Source organism: Crinia signifera, chromosome 4 (assembly GCF_055691185.1).
Source record: "Crinia signifera chromosome 4, ASM5569118v1, whole genome shotgun sequence".
Classification (NCBI taxonomy): domain Eukaryota; kingdom Metazoa; phylum Chordata; class Amphibia; order Anura; family Myobatrachidae; genus Crinia; species Crinia signifera.
The window spans coordinates 290,597,533-290,617,848 of record NC_139220.1 but is presented as its reverse complement, the minus strand read 5'-3'; the positions used below and the strand labels follow the sequence as shown (position 1 = coordinate 290,617,848).

The window sequence follows — 20,316 nt, the reverse complement described above, 5'->3', positions numbered from 1 at the left end:
GATAGTAAGCAAATTAGGGCTTCCTGAGAGATGGCGAGGGCCACGGCCAGGAATGTGAAGCTGAAGCTCTTCATCTCTCATGCCCAATCTGTGGCACAGTGGAGTTTCAGCATGGAATAGGTTTTTCCTCCTTTCTACTTCATTTCCAAGGTGTTGAAAAAGATTCTAGAAGACCAGGCACAAGTGGTCATAGTGCTACCCTTTTGGTCAAGAAGGTCGTGGTTCACGACAATGCAGAACACGGCAGTCTGGGAACCTCTGAAGCTACTGATAGTTCTATGCTTGTTGTGCCAGGGACCACTACGATATCAGAATCCCCAAATCTGTCTTTAATGGCATGGAAATTGAATGGGGTATCTTGAGACAAAGGCCACTCCTCTCCTGTGATTGACCTTCTTAAGCAAGCAAGGAAGAGAGTTTCATCTGTTATATATATTACAGGATTTTTATAATATTTATTGACTGGTCTAGAGCAAAATATGATATGTCTAAGGCAGATATTCCTCAAGTTCTGCAGTTTTTGTTGGAAGGCTTTGATAAAGGTTTAGCAATATCCACCTTGAAAGTACAGATCGCTGCTTTGAGTGCTCTGAAAGACAAGAAGCTGTAAGAATACAAATTAATCACCAGGTTTGGTCAAGCCATAAAGTAGGCCCAGGCCTAGAATTAAATCTTTTGTCCTGCAATGGGACCTAAATTTAGTGCTCAATGCACTTACGCTGCCTCCATTTGAGCCACTGGATAGGGCAGAGATTAGGTTTCTTACATGAAAAGTGGTTTTCCTCAAGGCAATAACTTTAGCAAGGCGAATTGGAGAGTCGCAAGCCCTGTGGGCTCAGGAACCATATTTGAAGATTTTTCCAGGCAAGATTGTTTTCAGAACAAATCCTTCTTTTGTGACTAAAGTGGTAACATCATTCCACATTAATCAATAAATTGTTCTACCCTCTTTTTCCTCTAAACCAAAAAATACAAAAGGGAGGAGAATCTCCATACATGAGATGTTCTGTGAGCTATCTCTATCTATTTGGATAGAGTTGGTGGATTTAGAGCAAAGAATTTCTTTGTTATTCCAGTAGGGGCCAGGAAAGGTTTCTCCTACTAAAAAAACTATTTCAGGTTAGCTTAGAGACAATAAATTTTGCCTACAAGAAGGTTGGAAGTGAGGTTCCAAGAGTGATTAAGGCAAACTCGGCTAGATCAATGTCTGGCTAAAGAGGCTCAAATGTCGGAGAGAGACATATGTGCGGCAGTCACATGGTCGATTTCCAAACATTAAGCACTGGATGTGGTGAGAGTACTTTGGTTGCCTGTCTATAGGAAGGGACTTAACCCCCATTGTGAAGGGCTGCCGTGAAGTATTCCAAAGAAGTGGAATCGTAAGTATAATCCACTGTTTTTCACATGTAATTGAATTGCTCCCTAAGTGTGTATAGAACACATTCTCAGCGACATATTACCACTTTAAAAACTATACAAATGACTTCACAAATCATTGTCAATATACCATAATTTCCCCTTTCCTTTGATATAGGGCTCTATTTTGGATGATCACACTTCTCTCTGTGAATTAGCTTTTATGAGGGAATTTTTCAAAGAACAGTCCCCCTAATCTCACTGGCTACTATGGAGCAGAATATATAAGAATCTCTAATCTTCCATTTTTCCCCTTCATCCATTTTATCAATCTTTTTTTTTTTTCCCTGTTCCACAGAAGAGCAGCAGCCTTACAGTCTCCTGGACCATTGATGGAGGCAAGGTAGTTCCCGTCACATCACCCCCATTTTATATATAAAAAAAAAATTGTACATGGCAATGTATACATAATTGTGGACTGCAAATGGGCTCTAAGTGAAGACACACAAAGGAAATTGTGAAAATATTAGTGCCTTCTCAGTTTAGCCCTCCTTTCAGTTTAGAAGAATTTTGGAGAGGTAGGGCAAAAAGGAACACAAGCAGCCCTATAATACCACAGTGCACCTAACCCAAAGTAATTGATCAGTGGAAACTATCACAGGTTTAGTTCAATAGGTCGACTGTGGAAAGGTCAACAGTGTCTAGGTTGACATGGAAAAGGGTCAACAGCCCTTCTTTTAAGTTGCCAATTTTTATCATTTAGCAAATTGAAAAAAATAAAATAAAATAATAATAGTTAGAGCTGCACTTTTCAGTTCCAGATTGTAGTACACGTGGATGATAACAATAACAGGAATGAGCTGATTGGATGGCTGAATCACTCTTTGAAGCTTGCTACATCTGGCCCAATAAATGAAAAAACATGCAGCTCCCACCTAAAGAAAGTATATCTACACGGTCATGTTCATAACAGAGACAGGCCAAGAAATTCTGCACCCTACTTATTCATTACACACCGCATTCTAAAAAGAGTACAGGTAAGCACATACTAGATGAGATTTAGTTGGCATCCAGGTGCTCAGGATGCCAGTGGATGGAAGACAAGCGCCAGAATCCTGACAGCCTGAATGGTAGCATCAAGGACAAGTTAGTTAGGTGGCGGCGTTAGAGGGCTAGGGTTAGGATGCCGGGTCATTCTTAGGTGAGATTCAATGCAAAACCCCCTACTAGATAAATTTGATGAAAATTAATAGGATTACCAGATGATCGGTATCAGCCTGTGGTTTTCTTCAGGCCCTACCCACTCTACTAAAACAGGAAAATCTCTGGCTACTTGGCTTTAATGCCAACACGCAAGCACTGAAAGCTAAATAATATATTTATGGCAGTAGCCCAACAATGGTGACCCTCCCGCCGCAAAAATTTCGATGGGTATCCCAAAATTATAGGCAGGGACCCCTCTGTGTTCACCTTTGGCTTACCTTAAACACCAGCTACATTCACTTCCCCCACTGTGCAGTTCACATCCTGCTCAGAGAGGAAGTGACCATAAGAGTTCTCCTCTCTGCAGAATTTCATTTTAGAGTACTTGGATGTGGCACACACTGTGGGCATTCAAACATTTTGTGGTGTCTGAAGCCAAATGAGCTTATTGCTAACCAGGGACACCCAAATTAGCCTACAAAGTTACAAAAAAAAACAACACCACCTTTTTCACTAACCGCATTTTGTGTAACCTGTTGAGAAAATTACATTACTTGTAAGATTAACCCTTTGAGTGCCAAGTGAATTTGTCAAAATAGGTGTGAAAATTGCCAAGCAAACATTTTTATTCATCATATTGTTCTGTAATATTATTTACCTTACATAGGAAATAAAATTAGATTTTATATCTCTTTTAAATTAAAAAAAAAAAAAAAAAATTTGAATTTACAGAATACTTATGAGTGACACTGGCATTTTTAGCAGATATTTTAAATGTCTCAGAGATGTTGGCACTCAAAGGGTTAAACCAGATGACTGAGAAATATTCACCTTTAAATATTTATTCTGGCTGACCAATGTACAATACTACATCTGAATTACAGATATTAAAGGTTTCCTTTTACATATTTAAAAGACTATTCAGAAACAAAAAAAATATAAAAAAATCAGTTTTGGAAGAAATGATCTTCAAAAAAAAAAAAAAAAAAAAAAAAAAAGGCCACAATTGATCAGACTCAACACCACGCTCTTGGATGCCCTTCTATAGCTTGTACAGGAGTTTCAGGGAAAATAGGGCAGACTAGATGGGCCAAGTGGTGGTTCTTATCTTCCGTCAAATTCTATGTTTCTAAGTGTATAAAATAACCAGTCAGCTCATCAATTTTGAAATACAAAAGGAAATTCAATTAGCTTCAGTAAAATTACCATGGCTAAGTAAACCCCTTTGGACTATTATCCCCAAAACAAAGCAGTGTCATCTCCAAGCACAGAGGATAGGCCACTACCTATTCTGCAGTGATGTCCCCAGAATTATTTTCCAGCTGGGTGGGGGTCTTCGCAATAAAGTGTTTAAATCCTTTCAGTCGTCCAAATATTACACAATTGTTCTCCTGCCATAGAAGGCTCCCACTAGCTGGCACCACCCAGAATAAACAATGCCCGCACAAAATGCTAAGCAGCTCCCATATGCTGCCCTTATTTTGTGGCAACACACAGTTATTTAACAGCTCCCAGAGTATACACACACAGAGAGACAGTGACATTGTGGTCACTGCTGTACAGTCAGGCAACTGTTCCCGCCTGAACAGCGCACCATGGCTTTTATCCAGGGGGAGGGATCACCGTCCTCCACCCTGGCGTAACCGTTCTCTTGCTGGGCGGACCGCCCGAAAAACCCAGTACTTTTGGGAAGCAAAGAGTGAAACAATTAATGAGAACCCAAAACTGAGTAACTCAGTCGGGCGACACACACACAGAATATGGCCATGGGCAGATCAGTGGCAGCGGTGCCCGACCACCCGCACTCTCCCTCCAGACCAGCGGTCAGGGAACTTGGTCCTCATTACCCCACGCAGTGCAGGTCTCCTCACAGAATCACAAGTGAAACAATTAACTCCACCTGCGGACCTTATAAAATGTGTCTGAGTAATTAGTACACCTGTGATAAGGACAGAGTTCCCTGACCACTGCTCCAGACAGACCAGCGGCAGAATTGCCTGACACTCCCTCTCCTGCTGGTGGTCAGTAGCAGCGATGCATGCCCCCGATCCCGGTCAGAGTATTTTACCTAGATTTCCATACAGGGTACCAAGTTTAAAAAAAAAAAACCAATTGGGTCCTTAGACGCGCTGTGCTGGATCAGTGGCTGGAGCTGTGGAGAGGAGCTACTGCAACAGCGGCGCCACCTGAAGAGACCCGAGGGCTGTGTTGAGAGCATGCATGCAGGGGCCACAGACATTGCATCGGGAGTGCTCCATCTTTAGTACCTCCAGTATGGAGATTGCTGAACCACTGCTTGCTCAGTTTGAGGACTGGTAGGACTTTTACAAGCTGTCTTGCGTCCTCTTCCACCTGGAGCAGCAGCCGCCTGGACATGGTGAACACAGACCCAACGCACCAACAGGGAGAAGCGGTGGCCTGTGCTTGGGAGATGGAGAGCCCGCCACCAGTGAACGGGAGGCCCACTAGTAAGAGCAACAACTTTGTCCTCTCATCATCTCATCCGTCGCCCCCTAACCTTACCCCGTCGGCACCTCTCATCCGGTCACGTGACCTTGTCACCACACCCACTCTTGCCCCATCACCTTACCCTCTCACCTCCCGTCACGTGTCCCCCTCCTGCTTTTTTTGTGGGTGAGTAATGGTGCCCATACATGGTACCTTTTGTACCGTGCGAGGAGACGCGCGCTCCAATGCATTAGATGGTACAAAAATTATGTGCAGCAAGTACTTTTTGAACTAGATTGCATCTAGTTTAAAATACACTCTGCTGTAGCACATCGCATGCATTTTGAACTAGATGAAAACGCACGGCACGTATCGCACCGTGTATGGGCACTCTTAGTTTGTCTGATTTGTCCTATATTTTCATCCTGGCTCCTAGATTTGAAAAAAAATTGTCAGGCCCTTAAACCTTGTCAGTAACATTACATGTGATGGGAGTGAAGGGTGTGTGCCAGCATTGGGACCAATGCATGATATCTGCTATAGCAACAGGGCTGTGCAGATCACCTGAGCTCTGATGATAGTGTAGTGTTCCCGCTAGGCTGTTTTAGCGGGGCGCTGTGCCCTGCCCGATTTTTCAAGGGCAAGATGCGCCCTGCCCCTCTGGCAGCGCCCCGCTAAAACAGCCTGCCTCCTCCTCTTATCGTGATATCGGGGAAGCCCGGCGCCGCAGTATATAGCGGTGCCCGGCGCTTCCCCGGCAGTGGAGAGCCTTCGGTGTGTCCGGGCCTGCCCCCTTCAATGACGATGCTGGCCGGGCCCGCCCCTTTTCCTGACGGCGGCAGCCGGGCCCGCCCCTTTTCGTCACGACGCAGCAGCCGGGCCCGCCCCTTTTCGTCATGACGCGGCCCGGGACCGCCCCTTTTGTGACGTAGGCGCACGGGAACGCCCAGAACAGTGACGACGGCAGGCCCGATCCGCCCCCTTGACGATGCCCCCCGTGCAGCGGCACCCTGCCTGCCCTGGTTCCTAGAAGGAACACTAATAGTGTTCCTTCTAGCACCTGCCATCTTTGAAAACCCATGCAGTTCCTCTTCCCTGCCCGCTATGGTGTTTTCTAGCACAGGTCTGGTTTGCATAGCAGTGCTGATATGCAAATAAGACCTGTGCTAGAAGCACTACAGCAGACAACGACACCCCAGACAGGGAAGGGGAACTGCATGGGTTTTAAAAGATGCCGGGTGCTAAAATGAACACTAGATGTGAGAGGTTAATAGATAAGAAGAGGATTAAGCAGTGTAATACATTTCTAAGTGCGGTCTACATCATGGAACAGGAGATAAAAATTGCTTAATTGATCAGAGCACTGCATATTGAGTACACTGAAGGTCTGTCGTGCCATACCTATAGAACTGGAGACTGAACATTGGGGGGAAAAAAATATGTAATAGCAATAAATCAAATGGTTACCATATGACTGCCATTTCCTAGAAGACCATTCTCATGGAACAGGATAACCTATTTATCTATGACCAACGTTTTTTTTTGGTCTTCAAAGCATTCAAATTATTAATTTCATATAGCTCTTATGTAAGGTGTGAACACAAATGTAATTTATCCTATTAGGACTTCTTTTATCAATCAAATTTTATTAACCCGAGTTCCTCACAACGTGCATATTAAAGAAAAAGTTAGAATTCCTCACACATCAGTTGATCACGGAACACATTCGAAAGAAGAGTCATTAGGATTCACTCAGGGGTAAATTTACTAGAGATTCTAAAAACCAATCAATCAGGTTCTGTCAATCATTATCTAGGCATGCAATAGGGAAAGGATAGACAGAATGGAACAGGTTGCTATGGGCAACATCACCTCTTCAATATCTAGAGGTGGATTCAAATGTTAATTGGGACCTATCTATCTAAAGTCATGGGAGATTCAAATGCTCCCCATTGTGTATATAGCTCTCATTAAAGTCAGGTTTAGGCGCAGACAGTGGCAAAACCCAACCAAACTAATAAGCATGCCGCAAAAAGTCCAGTTTGCGCACTTAAATGGTTGACTTTTTATGCATTTCAGCTCACCACCCCAGTGGGGTGCAGGTTGAAATGACAGCGCCAGCAACCATATACGCCCAAACAGAGCAACATTTGAATAGCTTCATTGGGTGCCCTCTAGTGGGGCAATAAGATTTGGCCCTTAGACTCTAGTAAAATTTACCCTTAAGTACAGTAAGGAGTATATTTACTAAAAAACTGCTTTACAAAAAAAAAAAAAATGGGAGGTGGTTGCCCCTAGCAAGCAATCAAATACTAGAATGTACCAGATAAACAATATCTAGAATCGAAAGCATTGCTATGGAGAACCTCTCAAAGTTTGAAAAGCTGCATTTTAGCAATAATATCCCTAAGCGTATCCAACCAACATAAACATGAGTGAAAATAGGAGCAAACAAAATCTGACAAGACAGTAAAATGATGGCTACAAAAAGCATAAGTCTGGAATGCGAAATAAGTCAGCAGATCACAAAAGATGGATTTTAACCCTTTATGACGCTTCATCCATTCTAAAAAAAAAAAATTATTGGCAGACTTTTTTTCAATGAAATCCCAATGTCTGTTTAAATTTGCAAAAATACTGTTACAAGTTTCTAGCAGATGGCAGACCTAGATTGTAACATTTTCTGCTAGTCTGAAAGACTGCATCGCTCAGAAAGATGTCCAGGAGGTGAGTATCCCAATTTACAAGTAAAACCATGTACTTTATCAGTCGAATTTTGGCAAAATCATTATGCAAACATTAACTGGAGTTGCTAGAGTATTAAAATATTGCCATGTTTTGATGTACAATTACAACACTAGCAAATAATTGGAATAAAAATGAAAAATGACCAAACCATTGTTTTTTAGGTTACTTAGGGACTTATTCATCTTTAACCGGTGTCATAACTGGGAAACAATGAAAGTGGGTCATAAAGGGTTAAAGATCATTGATTAAGATTTTGCAACAGCACTTAAGGGCAAGTCATTACAAAAGAATCGAACACAAAAGCAAACCAAAAAGATATATATTTATATTAAAAAAATAGATAGGGAGCGCTTCAATTGTCTAATGGGCACAAGCCACTAGCAGCAATTCAATTGTGCTACCGTATGGACACATACTGCCTTTACAGAACGTTTCTGCTTGTAGCCTCCTAAACTGTGAGCAGAAATGTACGGGGACGTGTCCAAATAGAACTTTTCACATTGGGTGCAGCAATTAAGTCAGGCTTTTGCGCAGCTAAACCCAGCACTTCTGGGAGTGCTAGAACAATGGGGGCACAATAATGGATACTGGCCCATCTAAAGCAATGGGGGAAATGAAATTATAAGAGGCCCATTAAACAATTGAATCGTTCCCATTGATATTAATAAGAAAATACATAGATGTTAAAACAGTAAAGCAAAGATAAAAGAAAAACAAAATTTTTACGTAATTTATTTACAAAAAAATAAAGAAGAAAAACAGTTGGATGTATATCAGTGTCTGACTAGAATAACAAATAAGGTTGCACAGCAGAGAAATACAAATAGGAAAGAACATTAATGAAAGGGTCACTATGAACACCCCATGCAAGCAATGAAATAAAAAGCATAAAGAAGTTACAACATTACATTCCAGTCACCTATATTTAATACTAATAGTAACACCTCTGGAAACTATACTTAGAATAAAACAGGTGCAGCAAAACTCACAATCTCCTCCTCCTGAGGCACCAACTTTTGTATCTTATGTGGCAGCTGCTCCTCGACTTTCACCTCCTCATGGTGGTGAGGATGATGATGGTGGTGGTGATGCCGACTGCTCTTCTTCCTCTTCTCCTTCCTTTCTCTCCTCCTCTCATGCTTTTTCCGGATGCTTTCATTGGCTTGAAATTCATGAAGGAGATCCCCACATAGTGAGGACTCAAACATCTCCCTACCATTCTGAATAGTCTTTGTAATCCTTAGTTTAATCTCAGGAGAGCCAGTCTTCTTTTGAGCGATAATTGTTGAGGATTGAGGAGGTTGGAGAAGAGTTGGAGGAGAGGTGGGTTGAGGGGGGGAGGATTTAACCACTCCCTCATGAGGCCGCATGGCTGCCGTTTCCAAGTGGTGGTAGTACTCCAGAGTACTGTAGTTCCTGGTGCCGTACCCATTGGCTGACCCATTGGGGAACTGAGAATAAGTTGGGTATTTGACCTGTGTATCATACCCCAGTGAGGACTGGTAGCCATTGGTGAGTGGTGGCAGCTCCTCTGTGGTATGAGTGGGGTACTGGAAGTCCGGCTGCAGGCCAGAATCATAGGGCGTATGACCGCCCTCGTCAGCCTGATCACTGCTGTTGGCATCATCCTGCCGGTTGTTGGCGGAGTCGATGAGTTGAGGGGGTTGCTGGATTGTGTTTCCCATGATCCCTTGCATGAAAGAGAAGGAGAAATCCATTGTCGTGCTCAGGCATCATCAGCTTTCCCTTTCTCTCATAGGGCCTAAAAAAAAACAAAAAAAAAACGACAAGATATAATACAGATCAGTAAAAAGAAACCACAATAATTAAATATCATTACCACGTGATGTGATTATATTTCCTCATTACATCAAACTGTCCTGACTATGAAGCAGTGCCTAGAGCTTCAACAAGATGAATAATCCCTTTCACTCAAGTCCAAATTCCTTAGACCTTATCTGCCCTAAAACAAACGCTAGTGAACCTACATAAACATCTGCAGACAGAGGTAAGGACGAGTTTCCTGTCTGCTGCGAGACAACACAAAAGACGCAATACTACAATTTATTACTACAACACTCCTAACTATTAACACATACATCAAACTATTAAGGTTCCTTTCACAACACAATATCTACTGTAGACACATGTTTTGAAAAGACATTTCATTTGCAGGTGAATCAATCTAAAATGTATTAAATGTAGTTAATTTCTTTGTACCTCATGTTGAATATTGATAGAACAGGAATGTTGCACTATCAGAGGCACAACATCTCATGGTAAGCCTAGTCTAAAATGCACCCAACAAACATTGGCCCTTGTTCAGATCTGATTGCAATACAAATTTGTTCTCAAAATGGGCAAAACCATGTGCACTGCAGGTGGGGCAGATGTAACATGATTTGTGTGAGTTATTTAAGTTTCAACACACCCCACACTCTCTCTGCATATGTTACATCTGCCCCACCTGCAGTGCACAAGGTTTTGCCCATTCTGAAAACAAATTTGTAATGCAATCAGCTCTGAATAAGGGCCATCGTGCCAATGGCTTCAGGTACAAAATGTCCATAGTAACCATACTGTATATAGTAGATAGTATAGCCCACTTTACAGCAAGAACGAAAACATATGGAGTGATGTGGGTAACAGCACCTAAAGGTGCCCATACACGTTTCGATTTTTAACGTGCTGTGCGTTTTGAACTTCAAGGTGCCGTGCGATTTTGGGACTTGTAGCGGATGTGATGTACAGTACTGTACTGATGCTTGCCATTTTTTTAGTTTATAGTTACCCAATGATCATCGCATTGCATGTACTACAAAAGTGATGCGATGCAATGTAGCACAAAAAGTACTGCCTGCAGATACTTTTTGTGCTATACAATATTGTACCCGCGGGGGCGCACATCGCATTCCTGCAGGTACACGGTGCGATTCTAAACAATGCGATGCGTTTTGAACTTTTAAAGTTCAAAACGTAAGTTAGAATCTCAACGTGTATGGGCACCTTTAAGGTGCCCATACACGGTGTGATGAACTCCGTGCTTTTAGTACTAGATTACATAGCATCTAGTACAAAAAGCAAACAATGTGCTACAGTACTGTGTTTTTTGTACTAGATATGATTCAATCTAGTACTAAAAGCACAGGCTGCACAGACTTTATGTGCTGTGCGATGGGATGTGCACGGATCTCATCGCACTGCCCTGTCGCACTGTGTATGGGCACCTTTCCTTGCATTCGCTCCACCATTGCTTTCCTGCATGCATGGAAGATCATAGACCAATGTTAACAATCGTTGGATACACATATCACTAACGATGCACGGAACGATTTGAACGATTGGTCATACCGATCGATTGTGAACACCCACATTGTGCTTCAAATCATCCCGTGTATAGGCACCTTCAGACTGGCAAGCATTCGCACTGCATTACTACATCTACCCCCCCCCCCCCCCCCCACGTGAAAGACATCACAACTGGTTTTATATGCAATAAAGAGGAAGCCAGTGTGCAAGACATTGCAACATGAGTTATATATGTAATAAAGGCGAAACTCATGTTAAATTGGTTCGTTTAAACAGTATTCTTTGTTTTATATATTCAGTCAGCCTCAGGGCTACTCGTAAATTCTGAGAGACTCTGGAGCATCACAAGTCTGGGACACAAAACTACATTACTGTAGACTTACCAATTGCAATACATCAGATGTCAGTAGAATTTAAAGAACTATGGTCACCAAAATACAGGACCCAGTGTTTGTGTGGGTTAAATCAGTTCACATTTATAATCCTTCAAAGGAATACACAGAGTCACATGGAGACCAAGAGGACAGTTAAAGGGGGGTGGTGACAACTATACATACATCCAGATTACATGAAACCATCTCTATTATGTATTAAATGCAGTCCACCATCAGGGGGGTAATGCAGGGCCTCTCAGACCTAAACAGAGAGGTATACTGTATGACAGTGATTTTGAGCTGTGCTGCTGGAGCACCTAGTGGTAGCCAGGCAGACCATGCCAGCTCATTTCGAACACAGAGCCGGTTGCGAGTCAATCAGAACACGCGGAGCAGCAGACAATCAGAATCCGCCACAGCAACGGTTACTGATTGTCGATTGGCTGTTGTGCTGCAAGTTTTGACTGGCTTGCATCTGACTCCATTACAACGAATAGTGGGGCAAAAAAAAAAAAAAAAAGTAAGGACACATTACGAACTGATGGTTTATGGAAGAAAATAACTCAATTGTTCTTTGAGCACATATACATAGCACACTGAAACAGACAGGTTTTAAACCCATCTAAAACCTGACTTTGGGTGTTCAAACTACCGTTTAGACAGCCAAAGTGCTGAGTATGTACTTTCTTGCACCACAACGGACTGCAAGAAAAGATGTTCTGCCGTTTGGGTGGACAACACCCACGTAGGTCACAATTGAATTGCTGTCATCAGGTGCCATTTAGTGGTGGTCTCAATAAAAACAATTGAATTCCTCCCTTAATGTACTATGGTTTGGCATACGCCTTATGGGCCCTACACATGTAGCGATATACAGGCATTTTCTGAGCCATGTTACTTAATTCAACTACATTGCTCAGAAAATGCCCCTACATCGCTGCGCTGTGTGTGTAGGAGCCATAGCAATGAGCATCACTATTTCACAGCGATTAACCTTTTGGGTGGTATGCCCAGAATTTTTGTCAGGCTCAGCTGCGCTGCCGCAGCGGGCTGTCCCGGATAATTTCGGGGCATACCGCTATACAGTAGGTGCTCGCCAGTGGTGCCTCCAGCTGTGTGCCACCTCTAGGGTAGCCCCCTCCACTCATTCCCTCCCTCCCCACCCCATCACCTCTGCTCAGATAATCATACGCCGGTGCTCCCCTGTCGCTTCCCCAGCCGCCATTCACAGCAGTGACTAAGGCGGCAGGCTAGGGGATGTTCGGGGCAGCTCGGGAGTGCTCAGGAGTTCAGACGCCCAAGTCCTCCCGAGCCGCCGTGAACATCCATGGGCCTGCTGCATGTGGTCATTGCTGTGACTGGCGACTAGGGCAGCGGAGCTCCGGCGTACAAACATCGGAGCGGCGGTGAGGGGGCCTACATTCTGTGGTGGTTTTTGCCCTGGTAGGTTTGTCCTGCCACAGCAAAACCCACCAGTCAAGGGATTAAATAACCAATTGGTCAGGGCCAGTGTTCTCACTGGAGAACACTGGCCCTGACAGATCACTTTGCAGAGCTTGCGCTGAGCGATCTAGCATCAATCAGAACGCTAATATACACATACAATGATGTGTGTAGGCCCCATAAAGGCTTATTAAATAAACCCCGCTGACCACACCATGACACACTGCCCATCTGCTGGTATTACCAGAAGACTGAGCGGCTTTCCATAGCGTCCTGCTATGGAAAGCCATTCACATGGGCGAAAATCGCTGGACAGGGGGAAAGTCACTCAGTGTGTTCGCACCGATCAATTTTCAGCCCAGCGATTATCGCTGTGCAATAATACCAAGGGTGTATGGACCTTAATTTAGTTTTGAGATTTTTTTTCACCAGCCCGTCCTGTAGAACCGGACAGAACATAAGCAAAACGGCAATGTCCTGATGGGACTTACTGAAATTTGACAACAGTTATTGTGGTGGCTGCTACTAATAGCCGCATGCACGGAACAATTCAATTGCTCAATTCAGGCAAACATGTGGCAGTAGGACATTTTTGCTTGCCATCGCCCGATGTGGCATACAGAAATAGAGGAAATGTCTGTGTTAAGGGAACTCATATGTGCAAATAATGTGCACCCAAAACAAGTGAATTGTTCCATCTGACAGCATTTAACGTGCAATTGTGTTGCTGAAAACAATTGATTGCCCACAAATAAAATGATAAAAATGTGGCATGTGTGTGGGGGGGGGGGGGGGGGGTGGTGGGTTAAAGCCACTTCGAGTGCACAATGTAATATGCAAACAGTCCTAAAAGGTGTTAAATACTCTTTGAAGTGCATGCAGAACAGGACTATATATGAGAAAGTTATTGCTGAAAGAGAATACAGAAATCACAGTTTACAACAGCATTTCTAGTGGTTTGTTTCCACATGGATTTTGTACTCCCTTTACACATGATATTAGGACACTCTGGAGTTTATTTACTAAGAAGGGAGTTCTATTTCACATGGGATGTTGCTATAGGCAACTAATCAGTAGTTATTTATTTAGCACCTTCCAGAATATAATAGTATCTGATTGGTTACCCATAGCAACATCCCATCTGAAACAGAATTTCGATCTTAGTAAAAAAAAACCGCTGACCACACCATGACACCTCACATATAACTGGGCCTAGAAACCAACCAACATGCTTTAGCGCAGGCATGTCCAAACTATGGCCCTCCAGTGGTTGTGAAACTACAAGTCCCATCGTGCCTTGCCACAGTTTTGCTATTAGGGAATGCTAAAACTATGGCAAGGCATGCTGGGATGTGTAGTTTCACAACGGCTGGAGGGCAACAGTTTGGACATACTTGCTTTAGTGGTATAGCTTGAGTAAAAACTAAAAAAAGGTACAAATAAATAAAATCTTAAAGAGGGAAAGGCAGGTTATTTTACAAAGTAGTTTTTGGTGGCAATTAATTTAATGACTGACTGCAAGGTGCCAGCATTCAGACAGTTTCCCTGGAAGCTCAGACCCACAATCACCACATTCTACCTTGTACACCAAAGAATGTTGCAAATAGACAATTCACTTTAGGCCTGCTGCAATCACATAGGCCTGCTGCAATCACCATCACTGTACATTACCTTTCAAAAAGGTGGGTACACCAAAATCAGCAGAAGTATCCTGCACAGATAAATCTATATTTCAGACTGCTAAACCACAAACAGGAGTTCCTAGTAAAAATGGTAATTTACAAACTTTCCATACCAAATATAAATGGGTACCCATGTGATACACACACAGAAAATAATGGAATTTTTCAAAAGCAATCCACAGCTTGACAAAATGTCAATTAAACTTTTTGAAAACTGAATAAAAAAAAACATCTTCACATCAATGTGAAGCTTATACAGCAGTATTAGATATTAATATACAGCAATAAACAGTCTGCCATACTCTTCTGTAGTAGATTGCCATGCTTAGAGGGGGAAATAATGACTTTAAAGTCTGTATTTGGATTGGACGATACACAGCACAGGGCAAGTGGTCTGAAGCACATAAACAATCGCCATCACGCATTGTATGCAATCCTATTAGAACAAAGTCCTAAATGTTCAAGGAGCTAAAAACTGAACAATACTTGTAACTACAAGGCATTGCATCTTAAGAATTCCGTTTCGGGAGTTTAGTGGCTCTTTCATTATACTGTGCCATCCCTCACAAATACCATTTCCTATACGTAACAGTAACTATGTGGATTGGAGATTTTATCTTAATCAAATAAGATGATGGTTTTTTTGTGCCCTCAGTCAGCATCACTTTATAGAGCATCTGTCATCACGTTACACCAGCTTCAAAGGCACATGGTAATCAACCACTTACTTGAGAACCATCATTTATCACCCATCTCAGGCCACACAATCATATATATCCTTACTTACCTATACACCACATCAGCCTAATCCAGAGGATCCCAAACGTGGTCCTCAAGGCACCCTAACAGTCCAGCTTTAAATATACCCATGCTTGGCCACCGGTACCTTAGCCAATTTGACTTAACCAGCAGATCTTGCCACGCATAAATTTAAACCTTGACCAGAAGCATGTTAAAGGGCTAACGTTTTGTTACCTCCGGCCTATTCAACTAGCATCACCCCATTAAATCGCTTTCCCCCAGCCTACACTCCGGTTTGTGGGATACATAACCTTGTTTGCGGTTTCCTCTTGCCAAACCCTCTCTCTCCAACAGACAACTCACATCCAGCGAGCATACCGGTCCCATATCATACTGTATACAGCTCCCCAGCTATGGGGCCACAGGCCATCCCACCTTTACACCTATTTCCACAAATAACACCACCCAGCACCACCTCCGGCATCCCCAGGTTAGCAGCAGCACCACCTTTTAACAACCTATCCACCCGCATAGCAAGGCCACCCAATTACATCTCACCCTCCTCCAGTGTAAGCCCCATGTTATATCCCCATAGTCAAGACAGCCACTCACCCCATCTCTCCATTCCGGGGGGACTAAGTAAAAACCGGACCCGGATAAGACACCGGAACGCCGGACCAGACATCAAACTCTGCATTCCTGAGCTTATAGTGTCTGGTCCGAGGGGTGTCCCATGCGGGGGGTGTCTTGTCCGGGGGGATGCCTGTGATTGCTCACACCAGGGACATGGGGAAGGGGAGATTACAGCCTCCCCGTGTGGTCTGGAACGTTCCAGTTTTTATTACACCCCCGGACCATGCAGTGAGGCTGTATTCTCCCCCCTCTCCTCTCCCAGGTGACAGAGCAGCCCCATCAGATGGAGCACCCCCGGACAGGACACCCCCGGACCGGATACTACAAGCTCCGGAATGCAGAGTTTGATGTCCAGTCCGGCATTCCGGTGTCTTATCCGATTCCGGATTTTACCCATACCCCATTCCGGGTGCCTCATTCTCATTTACCTCCCCCCTTAACCCACGCCATAATATGTCACACTGGTCAGCACACACACACCATACCCAGGGACATCACACACATCCCAGGCCCCTCCCCCGCTAGACTGTCAGCTCTTCAGCCAAGGATGATCTATGGCCCTATATATGCTCCTCGACAGTGACGAGAAACCGCCCGCACACCCTCTCCTCTCCCGCTACACCCGCCGCATCACCTTCAGCTTGTTCCATTCTAGATCACGGTGTCTCCGACTCAGCGACAGGAACCCGCGGGTGACCGTAAAGAGGAGGGGCGCCAAGAAAATCGGGTGTGTGACGTAATATCCGGGGGATAACCCCCTCCGAGAGTAAATAATGCGGGCGTGTTCTCAGCTGGAACGTAGTGGTTTTCGGGTGAGCCTGACCTGAGAAGGGCGACAGAAAAATGGCGGCTGTTCTTTTATTCGGGTGTCTCTGATATTAAACCCCCCGGTTGATGTCGATGTCACAGAGTGCGGCGCCGGTGGATATCCGGTCACCTGGGCTGCGCTCCGGATGCTCTACCGAATTGCGGGTGTCACGGGTGATATCCGGGGGCTTTATTGTCCCAGGCCGCTGTTGAGGGGTTTTCTCACGCCGTGCGAAGCCTCCAGGTGGCCGATCCCGAATTTCCAACTCCCCCTCCCTCCCCCCTGGTGCGTTTCAATTGGTGCGGGTGTGTCCGGGTCACCACAGCCCGCTTCCTCCTCACACAAAAGCCGCCCGCGCGCCCCGGCAGGGCCAGTGAAAAAAAAATTCCCCCAACGCGGATTGGTTGGTAGGCCACGCTATGGATGCCGGGATTTGTAGTTCCACTCGGTTTGTCAGGGTGATTGTTGTCATTAAAGCTTGAGAGAACCTTAAAGACCTTGGCTGCTGTGTGCTGCGACACCTAGTGGCTGGAGGTATTTCTGTTCTCAAGTATAGTATAATCGTGATGGCTACAATTCATAAATCCTGGATAGTGAGACAAATAAATGCCAACCAATCATCTCTAAATTTGTCGGTACTTTATCTTTCTCCAATATTTGATACATCTCCCCTTGACTGCCTAGACATGTAGCGTTTATGGTACTTTAGCTGCATACACTTATCTGTGTTTTGTCAGTTTGTAATTTTCAGACCACTAATCCAGTGGTTCCCAAACTGTGTGCCAGGGCAGCTTGTGGTGCCTTGGGTCCAATTCAAATACATTTTGGCCAATGTAATTGGCAAGACCAAAGCTTGTGGCTGCCAATCATAACATATATGGACAAACAGAATTAGATCTTGCCCCCCACCACATAACTGAGCACAAGGATGACATGAATAAAATGTATGTAATTAATATTTTCACCTAATTTCTAAATAAGAAACGTTTGGGGGGTATGGATCATTCGGTCGACACAAGAAAGGTTGAGACTACTTAGGTTGACACCGGAAGGTTGAAAAGCAGAAGGTCGAAAGGGACTGAAGGTTGACGGGGTCCTTAGGTCAACCGCTTACTGTATTGAGAGCAGTGCAAGTTACCTGGGCCTTGACCTTGGACCTTATGAAAAAAGTTGATTTTAGGTTAATTTGAGGCCATTTTTTTTTAATCCCAAAAATGACGTAATTATTTGTCCAATTAAGTTAATTGAAAACTTCTAAAAGCCTAATTAGTCATTTAAAAGGGTGCCATCAGTGAGGTGTGAATGTCAGTTTGATTGGTTAAGTGCGAGTTTCTAATTGGATTGCAAAGTGAATTTGCAATTGAATTGACCCAAATGTTGTATCATAAAACTTTAACAAGATTTTATATTATTTTATTGCGCACTTTGAATTGCAACATGGTTTGTCCAAGTACAAATCTACTTAGTTTTTTTTTTTCCATCATTTTTTACTTTGTTCCCATCTCAGAATCAAGAGTCAATCTCAAATAACATACCCTCCAACTGTACCGTTTTAGCCGGTACAGTACCGTTTTTTAACGGTCTGTACCGTCTAAAATAAACTGTACCGATTGTACCGTTTTTTTAAACATCAGCTCAGGCTGACTGAGGGACTGTGGGAGATGTAGTTTATAACACTGCCGACTGCTCCCCAGGGAGCGTGGGGGAGCCGCCGGCCAAAACTACATCTCCCAGGGTGGCACGACGAAGGTACATACATAGCAGCCTCGCCTCCCCCTGCTCAGGTGGAGACTGCTGTGCTGTTGGGGGAGACAAGTCACAGTGTACTGTAGTGTGTGACCAAGCCGCCGCTGGGTTGAAAGAGTGGGCGGCGTGAGGTCACCAGCGGGCGGCCAAATGTCCAACAGCATGGGGAACGCGGCGGCAGGCAGCGGGGACTTACAGCGGGCAATCTTCCTGCAAGATCCTGCGCAGCTGGCGGGACTGTCTGTGACTGACACTTAAAGAAATTGGTATGATATGTAATGGAACAGTTGAGGCCACGCCCCCTTTACCTATGACCACGCCCCTCTGTCTATGGCCACACACCTCTGTACCGATTTTCCTGTTGGAAATGTTGGAGGGTATGAAATAATACAAATTCGAAAATAAAGCCCAAAGTAACACATAGATGATGAATTGAGACAGGATTATATGCATTTGCATATTTTGCCCATTCTCTCTGGTTATTGCATATTTTACATAAAATATAGTGATGGTGCATATTTTAGGCTCCGCCCTCTTCCCACCCACGAGTCACAGCACTGCTTTTCCCTGCTGCTGTTGGCCAGGTAGTGGTAGAGTGTGCAGGCTGGGACAATATGTGCGCAGTGTGGGGAACCTTGGATGTACGCTATGTCTTACACTGCTCTAGGCTGCCAATTCATGTTGATAAAAGTCAGTCGGGGTGGATGCCATTACGAAGCTCCTGAACCTTTGCCTGCCCCTGGCCTGGGACTTTACACCAAGAGACAGACTTCTGCAGCAGAGGAGGCGGGCCGAAGGGCTGTGACATCACGCGGCGCAGAGGAAATGCCGTGTCACAGTGAGTATGCGGCGCAAGAAGGAAGCCTTCCACTGCGCCGCCCTTACACGCTATGCTGACATTTGATCCATCGGTGCTGGAGATGAGGGTCCGTGTAGTTGATGCAAGAAGAGCCTAGGATGCTGCAGTCTGCTGTAGCAGCCATTAAGAAAAAAAATCCTGTGTACAGCACTAGACATCTGCAGATGCTGTGGGCCTATTTTTGAGGTTTATTTTGCAACAAATTGTATGCTGATTTTTAAATAAATAAGTTAAAAATGACTTTTTTATGATTTAATGTAGCATATTTTAACGCTTTTCATGCATATTTTAAGTATTTTTCATGCATATTTGCATGCATATTCAGTAGCGCACGCAGGGGGGGGTTTCTGAGTACCCAGAACCCCCCCCAGGAGGCTAAGGACCCTAGGCTGAAAGCTGAGGGTCCCCTCTTTCCATGGGTACAAGAATTGTAAAAATCGGCCTTTAGGAACTGGAGATATCTGACTTCAAAGCAGTGGTCCCCATCCAAGCCTGTTAATTGCTTTTCCCAGTCAGATATTTCAGGTTCTATCTGACGTAGAGTTTTTCTGAGGGTATATTCCAAAAGCTAGGACTCTCCCCCTTTATGGACACTGGTAGCTTGTCTGTACTGTTCCCAGAACCAGAGATATCAGCCTTCCAGCAGCTGGTTACTACTCCAGCTCCACACACCTGGTATGTAGTTTTATATCCTCGTTGGCAGATTTCTCTGTCTCCTGAACTCTGATCACCTAGTCCCCAGTACCATTTGGTAGGTGGGATTATCTTGTTTTTAATTCCATTAAAATCTAAGAAATCTATTCCCTGGAACTGGAGATATCTGCAGTCAAGCAAGCTGTCCTCCCACCAGAAAATTATGAATAATAAGCCCATTCCACTATACACCCCTCCTCTGCATATTAAACATCCTCTACCACCCTGGAAGTTATGTATCAGGGCCCCTTCATTCAGCCCAATGCCCCCTTC

General features: G+C 44.1%; 1 protein-coding gene across 6 annotated transcripts in view; it reads right to left on the bottom strand.

The window, feature by feature from the left end:
- The window catches only part of NSD3 (nuclear receptor binding SET domain protein 3), a 102,290-nt gene extending 85,130 nt beyond the window's left edge, over positions 1–17,160 (bottom strand). For 4 of the 6 annotated variants that reach the window (XM_083185000.1, XM_083185001.1, XM_083185002.1 and 1 more), the window contains exons 1-2: positions 16,572–17,160; positions 8,745–9,517 (exon numbers count right to left, since the gene is read on the bottom strand). In XM_083185000.1, the coding sequence (XP_083041126.1) occupies positions 8,745–9,473 (729 nt within the window). In that variant the 5' untranslated portion in view covers positions 9,474–9,517; positions 16,572–17,160. The remainder of the gene's footprint in view (positions 1–8,744; positions 9,518–16,571) is intronic. The other 2 variants (XM_083185005.1, XM_083185006.1) reach the window with 1 other exon arrangement.
- Between the last annotated feature and the right edge of the window lie 3,156 nt (positions 17,161–20,316).